Source organism: Salvelinus namaycush, chromosome 23 (assembly GCF_016432855.1).
Source record: "Salvelinus namaycush isolate Seneca chromosome 23, SaNama_1.0, whole genome shotgun sequence".
NCBI lineage: Eukaryota > Metazoa > Chordata > Actinopteri > Salmoniformes > Salmonidae > Salvelinus > Salvelinus namaycush.
The window spans coordinates 30,467,361-30,482,506 of record NC_052329.1 but is presented as its reverse complement, the minus strand read 5'-3'; the positions used below and the strand labels follow the sequence as shown (position 1 = coordinate 30,482,506).

At 43.3% G+C, this 15,146-nt stretch overlaps 1 protein-coding gene across 1 annotated transcript in view; it reads left to right on the top strand.

Annotated features, from left to right (window-relative positions):
- Nucleotides 1-1,976: 1,976 nt before the first annotated feature.
- Nucleotides 1,977-15,146, top strand: part of LOC120018285 (multiple epidermal growth factor-like domains protein 6) — an 89,689-nt gene continuing 76,519 nt past the window's right edge. Inside the window, exons 1-2 of the mRNA XM_038961399.1 lie at nt 1,977-2,080; nt 2,252-2,356. Of these exons, the coding sequence (XP_038817327.1) occupies nt 2,008-2,080; nt 2,252-2,356 (178 nt within the window). The 5' untranslated portion in view covers nt 1,977-2,007. The remainder of the gene's footprint in view (nt 2,081-2,251; nt 2,357-15,146) is intronic.

The window sequence follows — 15,146 nt, the reverse complement described above, 5'->3', positions numbered from 1 at the left end:
TGAGACACATGAACATTTGAGTCTGTAAATAACCAAATTAATAAATAGTCCACTTGGTTTTCGCGGCTCTTCAATGGAAATGTTTTAATGCAGCATGTTTCAACATGCTTTTGGTTAAAGGGATCAACCACAGCCTCATATCATGGTTATTAGACGTTGTTGTCACTGTTTTCTACTGTTTGATACGAACGTTATATCTGTACGGTGTACTCTTGTCTTTTTTGACTGCACAGCAGTAATCTGGATGCGTTTGTCCTCTAGGCGTCACCCCACGTAGAATTAACCATATTACTTTACCCGGCAAGCATGATCATTATTATGCTGAGGATGTAAAGGAATGTGCATTTCTCAAGAGACTTCGCGAAAAGAATGAGCGTGTGCAGGACACGCATTCAGAAGGATATTTTCATGACTATAAGAGCCTAAAACTTCCCTTATCTAATTAACCTAGCCTGCTGTCTATTGAACCCAGATGGTGTGTGCAGATGCAGAAATACACATTTGTACAAAAGTGTGTTATAAATCCCTGTTCTGACAACATCTTGATATATTTATGATGGATGGTATGTAGATATTCAGCTGCTGAATACCTTGGCATTTTCATTGGCGGACAGGAAGACATGCACAAAGTCATGCACACACACAAACAAGCACACACATTCTGACATATTTTCTCTGATGAGATAAGAAACTGGTATTGCCTGGGGAGTTTTATTGGTTGTTTATTGGGTATCTGGAACACTGTCCAAGTCTAGCAGAGTATTTGAGAACATGAGTCTAGGGAATTCTAAAGTAGAACAGACCAAAACCCAGACTACAGATGAAGATAGAATGGTTTTACTTTACATTATGGAGCCCACAGCAGGTAACGCACACGCCATATAGTGTGCCTTGAGCTAAACAATGAGAGACCCCTAACAATGGCCAATTATTGCTGAAATCAATCCAATTGCTAAATTCCCAGGTCTATCTGATGCTGTGAATAGACATAAGATCTAGGTAATGTATGTTACTGTGTCTGTTGGAATGTGTGCATCTGCTTCCTCTTGGATTGTGTCAGTGTTTCCCCTGTGTCGGCGTGCTCCCTGGGAGACACACACACACACACCTCATTTAGAGTGAACACGCTGGGCACCTGTCAAGACGCTGGAGGGTCTGGTGCTGCTGGGTGGTTCATGATAAGGGTCAGAAACTCTGGTGTCAGAGGGAGGAGAGTAAAAACTCTCTCTCATTGACCTCAACCCTGACCCTCTCCTGTCCTGTGTATCCATCACTAATAACTTGAAGGATATCTAAACCGCTCATCTCCATTTTTATGCCATTGTAAATCAATTATTAAATTGATGATAACAACATGGTATATAACAATGTAGCCCTAGTACCCAGAGTAATTATAGTGTTACTACACAGGTATACAAGCTACTTAATGTAAAGTGTTACAGACTGAATCATCCTCTCGGTGTCTCTGCAGGCCTAATGTGTGTGCGGAGCAGGAGTTGTCCATGCTGGGTGCACGCCAGCCTTGTGTCCAGGCCTTCACTCGGATGGTGAAGGTCTGGAAGCAAGGCTGCACCGGCCACCGCTGGTGTGTTGGCTACGAAAGGAGGTGAGTGGCACGTCTTCTCCAATACCCTGTTGTTGTTGTTGGATAGTTCTACTCAGTCTCTCCTCTCATAACTGGGCTCATACAGATGTAGGATCTTCATTTGAGCCAGTTTGCTACAGCAGGGAAATAATCCTGCAGCAACAGGAAATGTGAATTGTTGTGTGGATTTTAATGAATGCACATTTTTGTAGGGTTTGAGGGAAAATCAAGTCTGAAATGTCAAAGTGGAAATGACAAACTTCAGAAGCCTTTTAAAACCTCAAATACACTACAAGTTTAACATTTCCTGCATTAAAGGAAAGTTCTCCTGCAACAGGTTGATCAAATTAAGATCCTACACCTGTATGTAATTTCCTTTCTGCAGAACAGGCTACTATACAGCCTACAGGCAGGTGTACAGTATGGATGTGCACAGGGTGTACAGGTGCTGCCCTGGGTGGACACAGAGGGGCAAGGAGAGGGGCTGTTTGCACCGTGAGTTCAAAGTCAAACACTGAATATTATTTTTGTATTAACACATTTATACATGGACAAATTTAGCGCTATCGTACATATTAAATTAATTGTTCATGTGTTGTCGTGCCATGATGTGTATGAGCATTTGCAGGTGTTACTGGAGTGACTGATGTGCGTTGTATTCTACAGGGGTGTGTGCTGCTACTACCTGCTTCAATGGGGGCAGGTGTGCTGAGAGAGGTGACCAGATCTGTCAGTGTCCTGTAGGCTTCCAAGGAACACGCTGCCAGTATGGTGAGTGAGTCATCATGGAGTCAGAGAAAGAGAACATGTTGTGGACACTTTGCCATGGTTTTGGGGGGTTTTGTGAGGGAAGCGGAATGAGAGAATGGTAAAGATATGAGTGAGAGAGAGTGTGAGAGACAGAGAGGGAGAGAATGAGAGAGAGAGTGAAAAAGAGTGAATGAGAGGCCAGAGAAAAACACAGAATCCTTTTCGACTAAACACGTCAACATTGTAAAGGTCAATGTTTTTTAACCTTCAGTGTCCACCCTGTAACCACTAGCCACCCCTTTGCGGTGTATCCTTTTTACAGCCGAGCTGTGAGGCTGTGTGGAGATTAGTGAGTCCAGCCCTAGAGACTGACCTATATCCTTGAAGGAGAAAAAACTGGTAAAGTCCTAATGGACACAGTGCAGACCTTGTGCTTTGCCTTTGAACAACATAAATGAGGGTTTCCTGTGGCTGCGATCGGCAGTGGCCGCTCAATGGGGGTTGCTGGGTAATTAGAGGTGGCAGAAGTGCACTATGGGAGAAAATGGGTCCTTTGAAGGCTGCTGCCCCGGGCACTGGGGGGCTAATTCGCTGGGTAGGCCGTCATTGTAAATAAGAATTTGTTCTTAACTGACTTGCCTAGTTAAATAAAGGTGAAATATATATATTTTTTAACTCAACCCTGCCTCGATCCTCTGTCCTCCAGTCTGCAAGCTGGATTCTAATGAGGGTATGTGCAGTTTGAGGTTCTCACAGATGGAACAGACACTGCCTGTCTGGACACCAGGGCCTATATTGACATAAAGTCATCTCATAGAGTAGGATCTGATCTAGGATCTTTGACCTTTTATTATATGGACAGGCGGGAACCTGATCCTAGATCAGAACTCCAACTCTGAGACACTTAGTGGATATGGGCAAATGACTATGATTCTGTAAAGCTTCAGTGTTCCGTCCTTCGTGTTTAATCAGCAAGCAATCACTATTGAACACCCCCCCCCAGCACCTTTTTTTCCAACTATGAAAGATGTACAGTTCTATTTTGCAGGCTCAAATAATAAAATATGAAAGCATACTAGTGGACTGTGGACTGTAAATATGAGAAGTAACCTGATCCAGAATTATTCTTCCTGTCTTTAAAATTCTCTTGAACATCTCTTGATCTGCTCTCCTTTCCCTCTGACCCTCTGACCCCTAACACTCTGTCATCCAGCCAACAGCGAGAGGACAACGTTTGTTAGTTGATGTTCTAAGGAAGACTCCCGCCAAGAGATAACAGAGAACAATTAGTTACACCCTCTTTCCATGCATATGCATGCACGCACGTAAACATGCACGCATGCACTCAGGCACGCACACACACACATACACACACATACACACACATACAAACACTGTGACACTGTCACAAGCACACACACACACACGCAGCAGGAGGAAGGTCCTGCCAGGGGTTCTCTTTGTTGCTCTTCCTCCGGCTGTGACATTTCACAGGGACGCATCAGTGTTTGTTTCTGATGGCTGCCCCGCTCGTTTGTTTGGAAAGAGCTGCTTGGGTTTTCAGGGAAGTGTGAACAACAGAGGGACACACACATTAGTCAGGTGACAGGGAAGGGGGACAAAGATAAGCCTTGACTCTTTTCCGTCAAGGTTTTTAGCATCCTGTGATTCGGTTCTCTCTGTGAACACAGAAGCTTTGACCTCTTATTCCTCCTCTCTTCCTTAACATCTTTCCTTCCTCCACCTCTCAGAGTAGATTTATCCTCCTCTCCATCCAGAAGGGTTAAAGCAGTGCAGCAGCCATTTTCAGCCAGCTCTCACTGAGAGGGACACTGTTCCTCTGTGTTGAGTCAAATGCATAAAAAGGTCACGGGTTAGGTTTAGAAGTTGTAAGGTTTTGGTCCAGGTTTAATGTAATTTTAGAATCAAAAATGTACATATAGATACAAGGTGTGATTGTGATTAAAGGTGTGATCGAAGTGAGCTGCTTTTTGAGTTGGTGGATGTGGTTGAATGCAGCTCACTGACAGACTTTACCCCCGTTTTTTATATTTTCTAAAGCAATTCCCATTCATACACACGTGCTCCAATGTTCCAAGTGCTATTCCAAGGTTATTCCCATGTAGTTTCACAATATCTCCCACTCCAGCAGTGGAGCGTTGATTATCAGAGCTGAAACCATATTCCCATATCCACCAGGTGAACTATGCCACGGGCTTTAAGATTGTCCACACCTTCTTAGAACCAGTCCAGGGTTGTGTTCATTAGGGCACACCGTAGCAATTGCAATGGAAATGTGAAAATGTCTGCTTTACTCTGCTTCTGAGCATTTTCCTTGGTTTCGTGTCCCAGGTCAGCAGAGAGGCTTCAACCTGCCAAGAGCTCTGTCAACTCACTCAGAGTAATGAAGCTGTGCTGTGCTGCTCTGCTCAGAGATCCTGCCCTACCTGTCTCTGCTTCGCTGCAGTAGAGTTAGCCCTGCAGAACCATGCCTTGGCTTTCTGACTGCTAAACCTATTAAGGACAAGAAGACTGGGGAGGGGGAAGCTGTATAATGTTCTCCATGCTTTATTGGTTCTCTCCAGCATAGCATTCAGGTTTGGGTTGACCTAGATGTGAGTGTGGTGGTTGTAATACTATGGCGAATCTGCCTTGGTAAGAGAATTGTAGTCTTTGCGATGTCTTAATGACCAGCACAGCTTACACAGATACAGTAAGTGTTTTATTTTGTTTAGTTAATATGATGTGGAAAGTATACCTATGCCAGTACCCAGTACCTGGGTTAGAGCGTGAGGTAGTGGATGCAGAGCTGTTTTCTCACCTCTTTTAAAGGTAGACTCAGGCCTCCCGAGTGGCGCAGCGGTCTGCATCTGCTAGAGGCGTCACTACAGACCCGGGTTCAATCTCGGGCTGTATCACAACCGGCCGTGATCGGGAGTCCCATAGGGCGGCGCCCAGCGTCGTCCGAGTTAGGGAAGGATTTGGCCCGGGAGGCTTTACTTGGCTCATCGTGCTTTAGCGACTCCTTGTGGCGGGCCGGGTGCCTGCGAGCTGACCTCGATCGTCAGGTGAACAGTGTTTCCTCCGACACATTGGTGCAGCTGGTCCAGGTTAAGCGGGCGGGTGTTTGGCAGGTCATGTTTCAGAGGACGCATGACTCGACCTTCGCTTCCCGAGCACGTTGGGGAGTTGCAGCGATGAGACAAGATTGAAATTGGGGAGAAAAGGGGGGTAAAATATCCCCCAAAAATGTTTAATACAATAAAAAAAGTAAACTAAGCGAATTGACTTTACCACAAGCAGCACCACAGATATTGAGATGAGCGAGATAGAAAACTTTGCTCTCACACAGTCCCACACAGCGCATGTTACGGTGTGGTCGCCACGGGACCAAAACCGTGGAGAAGGGGGGAGAAGTTGAGTCTTGTGCTTGACCCACTATGCTGTTTACTTTCTGCATCTGCGTCATATCGCTGAGTCTACCTTTAATAATTATAATAATATAATTCCATTAATCCACCAAGTGTTTAAAGCCTTTTACACAAAGTTTAACACATTGTAGTCAGAGCTTGGAGCCACCCCACAGTACTAATAGAAACCAGGTTTGGTGGGTGAATGGGACGTTTATTTAGACTTGGGCCTCTGTTCCATACCTGGAGCCATGAACCCAGCAGTTGTAGTCACTCAGGGAGAGCCACGCCCAGCTAGTCAGAAAAACTGTTGGATGGTGGAGATGGAGAGGAGTGCTGAGCGAAGGGGCACACGATGGTGGCAGAATGTAGGGTAGACTTCAGACCATATCATTAGAAATATATCAGAATGTTAACATACTGTATATAACCATAGTATTTCAAGTGTCAAGTGTCACATTCACAAGTACAGTGAAATGCCTTTCTAGCAAGCTCCAAACCCAACAATGCAGTAATCAATATCAATGTAGCACAACAAATAACACAAGGTAGAAGAAAAACACACCAGAAAATAAAAATAAGAAATAAGAAGAACAGGAGAAAGTAAGTAATCATACTATCTATATGCAGGGTCAGTTCCAGTACCATATTTACAATGTGCAGGGATACTGGATCGATAGAGGGAGATATGTAGAGGGGTAGCAACGACCATATTTACAATGTGCAGGGATACTGGATCGATAGAGGGAGATATGTAGAGGGGTAGCAACGACCATATTTACAATGTGCAGGGATACTGGATCGATAGAGGGAGATATGTAGAGGGGTAGCAACGACCATATTTACAATGTGCAGGGATACTGGATCGATAGAGGGAGATATGTAGAGGGGTAGCAACGACCATATTTACAATGTGCAGGGATACTGGATCGATAGAGGGAGATATGTAGAGGGGTAGCAACGACCATATTTACAATGTGCAGGGATACTGGATCGATAGAGGGAGAAATGTAGAGGGGTAGCAACGACCATATTTACAATGTGCAGGGATACTGGATCGATAGAGGGAGATATGTAGAGGGGTAGCAACGACCATATTTACAATGTGCAGGGATACTGGATCGATAGAGGGAGATATGTAGAGGGGTAGCAACGACCATATTTACAATGTGCAGGGATACTGGATCGATAGAGGGAGATATGTAGAGGGGTAGCAACGACCATATTTTGACATATTCCAATGAGACCACCTTGTCAGACCATGAGAGAGATGACACAATTATTTGATAATGTTGAGACTTTTATATTCTGCTGTGGATTTTGGATTTGTCAATGGTTAAGGGAATAGGAGAGGGGGAGAAAGAGTAGAGATAGACGGAGGGGAGAGAGCTAACCTCTCCAATGTAGATTAATGATGTTTCATTTCCTCCATGTTCCCTAATTCTGGTATGTGTTGTGTAGAACAGATGTCTGGATAACATCCTCACACAGCAAGGAGGCACGCAAGCCTCTCTCTGGATCTCAGACTGGCTTTATCCGCACTTTACCCAGCCCTGAGTCACCTGGAACCACAGGAGAACCATTACATAACCACCAGAGAACCCCCTGGATAAAATGTATGAATTACTGACCTCACGCCAGTGTACCACAGGTAAATCAGTCAGCCTTTATGGGCCCTTAGGGGCCACAGCCTATGTACTTAAGGGCCTCACCCGCAATGGTATGTTATGGTCCGTATATTCATGTGGATGTTGTGGAACAGAAACAGTTAGCGATACCGAAACGTATGAACACTAAAGCACCTGTCTGTTTCTCAGGCCTATGTGTTTGTGTCTGAACCGATCTGTAGAGGGTTGATCCTAGTCTATTACAGTGCCTTCAGAAAGTATTCACACCCTGTGACTTTTTCCACATTTTGTTGTGTTACAGCCTGAATTTCAAATGGATTACATTTTGAATTTGTGTCACTGGCCTACACACAATACCCGATAATGTCATTTTTTTAACAAATTAATGAAAAAAATAAAGCTGAAATAATATCTTGGGTCAATAAGTATTCAACCCCTTTGTTATGGCAAACCTAAATAAGTTCAGGTGTAAAAACTTGTTTAAAAATAATAATAAGTTCACATAATAAGTTGCATGGACTCACTCTGTGTGCACTATTAGTGTTTTAACATGATTTTTGAATGACATCTCTTAATACCACACATACAATTATCTGTAAGGTCCCTCAGTCAAGCAGTGAATTTCAAACACAGATTCAACTACAAAGACCAGGGAGGTTCTCCAATGCCTCGCAAAGAAGGGAACCTATTGGTAGATCTTTTATTGTCTTTTTGCATATATTGAATATCCCTTTGAGCATGGTGAAGTAATTTATTACACTTTGGATGGTGTATCAGTACACCCAGTCACTACAAAGATACAGGCGTCCCTCCTAACTCAGTTGCCGGAGAGGAATGAAACCGCTAAGGGATTTCCCCATGAGGCGAATGGTGACTTTAAAACAAGTTTAATGGCTGTGATAGATGAAAACTGAGGATGGATCAACAACATTGTAGTTACTCCGCAATACTAACCTAATTGACAGAGTAAAAAGAAGTTAGCCTGTACAGAATAAAAATAATACAAAACATGCATCCTTTTTGCAACACTAAGGTAATACTGCTAAACATTTGGCAAAGCAATTCACTGAATGTTTATGAGTGGCCGAGTTAGAGTTTTGACTTAAATCTACTTGAAAATCTATGTCAAGACTTAAAAAGTGTTTAGCAAGGATCATCAACCAATGTGACAGAACTTGAAGCATTCTGAAAAGATTAACTGGCAAATATTGTACAATCCAGGTGTGCAAAGTTCTTAGAGACTTACCCAGACAGACTCACAGCAATAAGCAATGCCAAAGGTGAGATTCTGGGTAAGGTCTACACCTGTTGTATTTGGCCCATGTGACAATTACAATTTGATTTGATTTGATTCTAACATCCATTGACTCGGGTGTGAATGCATATGTAAATTAAATATTTCTGTATTACATTTTTAATACATTTGCAAACACTTTAAAAACAACATATTCACTTTGTCATTATGGGGTATTGTGTGTAGATGGGTTTGGAAAAATATATTTAATCCATTTTGAATTCAGGCTGTAACACAACAAAAGTGGAATAAGTAGTCCGTTAACCTTTAGGCAGACAGACAGACAGATATACAGACAAACAATCAACGCATTCAAGAGGATCGGCCTGAGAAAGGTGCTGTACAGGTTAACTGATCTTGATCTCATAATAGGTAGCTATTTTGGATGTACAGTTGAAGTCGGAAGTTTACATTCACTTAGGTTGGAGTCATTAAAACTCGTTTTTCAACCACTCCACAAATGTCTTGTTAACAAACTATAGTTTTGGCAAGTCGGTTAGGACATCTACTTTGTGCATGACACAAGTAATTTTTCCAACAATTGTTTACAGACAGATTATTTAACTTATAATTCACTGCATCACAATTCCAGTGGGTCAGAAGTTTACATACACTAAGTTGACTGTGCCTTTAAACAGCTTGGAAAATTCCGGAAATAATGTCATGGCTTTAGAAGCTTCTGATAGGCTAATTGACATCATTTGAGTCAATTGGAGGTGTACCTGTGGATGTATTTCAAGGCCTACCTTCAAACTCAATGCCTCTTTGCTTGACATCATGGGAACATCAAAAGAAATCAGCCAAGACCTCAGCATTTATTTTAGACCTCCACAAGTCTGGTTCATCCATTGGAGCAATTTCCAAATGCCTGAAGGTACCACGTTCCTCTCTACAAACAATAGTACGCAAGTATAAACACCATGGGACCACGCAGCTGTCATACCGCTCAGGAAGGAGACGCGTTCTGTCTCCTAGAGATGAATGTACTTTGGTGCGAAAAGTGCAAATCAATCCCAGAACAACAGCAAAGGACCTTGTGGAGATGCTGGAGGAAACAGGTACAAAAGTATCTATATCCACAGTAAAACGAGTCTTGTATCGATGTAACCTGAAAGGCAGCTCAGCAAGGAAGAAGCCACTGCTCCAAAACTGCCATAAAAAAATCCAGACTACGGTTTGCAACTGTACATGGGGACAAAGATCATACTTTTTGGAGAAATGTCCTCTGGTCTGATGAAACAATAATAGAACTGTTTGGTCATAATAACCTACATTATGTTTGGAGGAAAAAGGGGGATGCTTGCAAGCCGAAGAACACCATCCCAACCGTGAAGCACGTGGGTGGTAGCATCATGTTGTGGGGTGCTTTGCTGCAGGAGGGACTGGTGCACTTCACAAAATGGATGGCATCATGAGTGAGGAAATTATGTGGATATATTGAAGCAACATCTCAAGACATCAGTCAGGAGGTTAACGCTTGGTTAAAATGGGTCTTCCAAATGGACAATGACCCCAAGCATACTTCCAAAGTTGTGGAAAAATGGCTTAAGGACAACAAAGTCAAGGTATTGGAGTGGCCATCACAAAGCCTTGACCTCAATCCTATAGAATTTAAAGGCAATGCTACCAAATACTAATTGAGTGTATGTAAACTTCTGACCCAATGGGAATGTGATGAAAGAAATAAAAGCTGAAATAAATCATTCTCTCTACTATTATTCTGACATTTCACATTCTTAAAATAAAGTGGTGATCCTAAAAGAAAGAGAACGGCGATGGGTTACAGAGGCCAGGGATCTGGCGTTATTTGTTTTCACCACAACTCACGCTCTCTAGGCCCAGACACAAGGAGAAAGCACACTGACAGAAGCCTGTAAGTGAAGCCTGGCTCGACCGTCACATTAGGGAGACTTGGTACACACTGCTGATTCGCTCCCTCCTCCTTCTTTTCAGCACTCATCTTTTAAACTATGTCACCGCCTCCTTCGCTGCTGTGGGAACCAATCGTCCAACAGCTTCTAATCACTGATGTCAGAGGACGCTATGCTAATGCAATCCTTCAGATTGTGACACGCGGTTTGCAGCGTTGATGCTATGTGTTGTGGGTTGATGCCGCGGCCGCAGCGCTCTCCGCAACGTGTTAAACACATGATAGGTCTGAGACTTAGCCTGGCCAATTGGCCCGGTCTTATTGGCTACGTTTACGGCTCTTGTGAATACTACTCTGTCTCACTTCGTTACGCTTTTGAACGGCCGACTTTGGTGAAACGACACGTCGGTCCGCAGGAAGTAAGGAAGCAGGAAACGAGCAGGGCCGATGAAATGCTGTGGACAGGTCACATCTGGTTTTAGCCAGAAAAGGCTGATTTTGTTCAGGGTGTTTTTGTGAAAAGACTATCATGGACAGTGCCTGGGGACTTTGCTGATCTCTTGCTTTTGGTGGATTATGCAGTGAAATGACTGAGCTGTGAAAGTCAAGAGTATGTCTCTCACACATACTGTATGTTCCTTCCAAGTCAGCTGATAGCTACACCCCATCTGAGTTTGATCAAGTCCGTTTTATCTGTTAGAACAGAAACATTTCTGGTGTCGCAGCATGACATTTATCAAGTTCAAGTAAGAGAGTGGGGTTCCAGGGGTTAGTCACTTTCAGGTAGTTGGCTGACTGAGATTCTGTTTTTAGCACTCTGTAAAGATACTGATACTGCACATCTAAAGTCCTCAATTGTCCCCTAGATCTGTCAGTTATACAGAGAGAGACACTGTTAAACACTCTTCGTCCTTTCCCAGAGGCTCTCTCTCTCTCTCTCTCTCTCTCTCTCTCTCTCTCTCTCTCTCTCTCTCTCTCTCTCTCTCTCTCTCTCTCGCTCTCTCTCTCTCTCTCTCTCAGTAGGAGTCTCCTTGTAATGACTTGCTAGTTAGCAGAGAGAAAAAAAATAGCCCAGGGCATTCTTTCTGTGGTACCTTGCTTGAATAATGTTCCTCTGTCTATGAGGAAATTAACCCTCTCGACCCATGTTCATTTCTCCCAGAGGCAAACATCCTGCTACATTGTCTGTGTGTGTGTGTGTGTGTGTGTGTGTGTGTGTGTGTGTGTGTGTGTGTGTGTGTGTGTGTGTGTGTGTGTGTGTGTGTGTGTGTGTACATGCGTGTGTGTGGAGACTTCCTGAACAAAGTCAAGTAGCACTGTCTGGGGTCTGAGACCACTGAGGACAGCTGCTAGTGGTCTCCTGACTCTCCTACTGCTCAGCACTGGGGGACTGTGATGATGTGTGATTGTGTGTATATTTGGATAGCTCTGGACAGAATCATACTTTGTAGACTAGAGAATCTGTGTATAATATGGCTCTGGAGAGTTGTGGTCAGACTATGCTCCTGGACATTCCAATCTTAATCAAACCTTAAGGAAATGAATCCTGGTGGACTGTATCTATCATGTCTGACTGTCTCAGTTTTCTTTTGGGACGGTGGCGATGGGTTCATTTTGGGATTGGGAAGACACTGTCATCTATACCGGTAGTCTTGGTCCATTTTGTAATGTGCTCTAAGAGCCATTTATACCCATTCTTATTTAACCATACAGGCCAATGCTTAGTCTCACATCTGTAAAGTTTGGATTGAAAACCTTGCATTATGAGTAGAGGGAAAACCAGAGTGGATATGATGAGAACATTCCACTGGATTCCTCTATTGATTTCTATAAAAAGAGAGAGAACCTGGAACTGTCTGTGAGATAGTTTGTTTCACTTCAGCAGGTGTGTGTGTGGGAGTGTTGGTTGGCTGATTGGACAGTCTCCCTTCTCTGAGTCTTTTGCCCGCTATGGAATGTCTCTCTGGTTAGTCCCACTCCCACAGGAGTCCCTGAAGGAAACTGACTGTTTTGTTTGGGCTCCTGGGTAACAGGAGCATTTATTGGTCTGATAATGTTGTGACTGTGAGACAAAAGACCCGACTTATTTGCCTTTAAACTCAAAAGGCTTGGAAAGTCAACTGTTGTGGTTTGCAGTTTACTCGCTGTCATCTGACAAAGGGATGACATAATCTCATCTGTAACTGACATTTACGCTCCAAATTCCTCTGGTCTTAGCTCTGTTCAATTCCTGGACCAGTCTGAATTCTAAATGGAAGAAGGAGGACCTAGTTAACAGATGAAGTGCCTGATGTGATTCTAATTCCCCTGCCTGTGTTTGGGATGAAGATTAATACCCTGCATCTGGTTGTAATGAGTACAGGTTTCATTGTTTGTTCTGGACCCTTTCAAGAATGTCTTTCAGATTCCTTGATCAGAAATATGTTCCGTGTGCCCTGTGCTGATAAAGTTTCAGGAGACTGAAACTTTGCTTTGTTTATGTAGCGAGCTTTAGCAGGAACCGTTGGATGACCATTGACAGGTTGGTCTGTGGGTTGGCTGGCGGGCACCCTTGTTCTTGTTCAAATCAGCTCTGAGGTCACAACTCCTGAACACAGACGTCAACCCTCTCACCCCTCCACCCCCAGACACAGCTCCCAACCCCCCAAAAACTAGACAGCTTGATTAGCTGCTCATTAACAAGGCAGGTGTAACCTTCATGAACTTCCCTCTCAGTAGTGGTGCATGGGTAAAATCACTGGGGAAGCCCCCCCACCCCCATATTACAACCTATACTGTATGTGTTGTGATAATTGCGTTATTTGCTGTTAACTCATATGCCTTGCGAACGTGATATATAGGCCTAAAGGCCAAGACAATAATTAGACAGTGGCAGAATAAATTAACCCACACAAAACCACAAAACCGGATGTAACGGCAGATTTCCTGTGTCTTTTGCCGCTGCTGCTGCTGTCCTTTACCATGCTGCTTGGTCCTTGGTTGGTGGGTTGTTCTGTAACGGCAGATTTCCTCCTCTTCGTCTGAAGAGGAGGTGTAGCAGGGATCGGACCAAGACGCAGCGTAGTTAGTGTTCATCATGTTTAATAACGACAAAACCGTGAACACTACAAAATACAAAATAACAAATGTGGCAAACCGAAACAGTCCTATCTGGTGCATAGACACAAAGACAGAAGACAACCACCCACAAAACCCAACACAAAACAGCCTACCTAAATATGGTTCCCAATCAGAGACAATGACTAACACCTGCCTCTGATTGAGAACCATATCAGGCCAAACATAGAAACGGGAAAACTAGACACACAACATAGAATGCCCACTCAGCTCACATCCTGACCAACACAAAACAAAGAAAACACAAAAGAACTATGGTCAGAACGTGACACCGGAGAGCAACCTCTGTCCGCTGAAGTCCACAAAGCATATTGCATGTAACAGACAGTTACATGACCTACAGCATGCTTAAGCAAGATAATGTTTCCGACATTTTCTGACCACTAAACAACTATTTATTTAGAAGAGTTACCTCAAACAGGAGCTTCCTTCTCACTATTCCAGCTCCATTTCAACTTCAACATCATCAAATCACCTCTGCTTAGTCTGATACAAGGACGACTAAAAGATACCAAAAACAATTTAGTCCAATTAACATAAGCTAAATATGATGTGGCTGTCCATGGTTCTGATTTGATTTCTGTTTGCGCACGCACGTTCGTGCAAGAAAAACATGTTGACTCACCCTACTTGTAGAGAAACGCCAATGCCATCCTCCTCTCTTTCATGTTGACGAAATGGTCTATCACTCTGCCATACAGTACATGCTTCTATTTTTTGTTGTCCTAGGTTCCCAGGCTAATTGCTTGCACGTTAGCCTTCCATTTATGGGCAACGTTAACTAGTTAACATTAGCCTTCTACATCTAGCTACTGTACATATTGAACTTCCATCCTCTCAGGCCAGATGCACAACAATGAATGAATGAATGGTTGGATCAGAATCTCCATTATGCGGAGAATTAAATCCAATCCCTATCTCCATCCATGGATAATTTAGGAAAGGGCCAATTTTAGCTATCTAGCTAGCTAGCCACCGGAGGACAACAACACAACGAGATGCAACAATTCAAGTTGTTTCTGTTAATGATGTATGCTCTCAAAGTGATTTGATAGGAGAGACACCAAATCCAAGCTGACACTTTTTTTTCCCCGCCAGGAAGGCTCGCTCAGTTTAGCTCAACGCTCATGAAAATAATGAAACACAGAGAGACGAAAGATAAATAGAAAATGTTGTTACATTTTTGGGGGAAGCCTGGCTTCCCTTGGTGTCCATGAATACACGCCACTGTTTCCTCTAGAAGTTTGGTTCCTAGTTTTCTTAGTAACGTCTTAGTTTTATAACCACTGGATGACATTCGTATTAGTCTCTCCTATTTAGAACATTAGACAGGTTCATATTTTTGTTTCTATGGTTTCACAGTTATTGTTTACCAGGCTTATAACTGGATCCTATGCATTTACAGCCTTCCTTTTTTATTTAGAAGCAGAATTGGTGCATCTAAGACCCTATTGTACCATGTCCTTGTACCATTTGGGGTCAGTCAGAAACA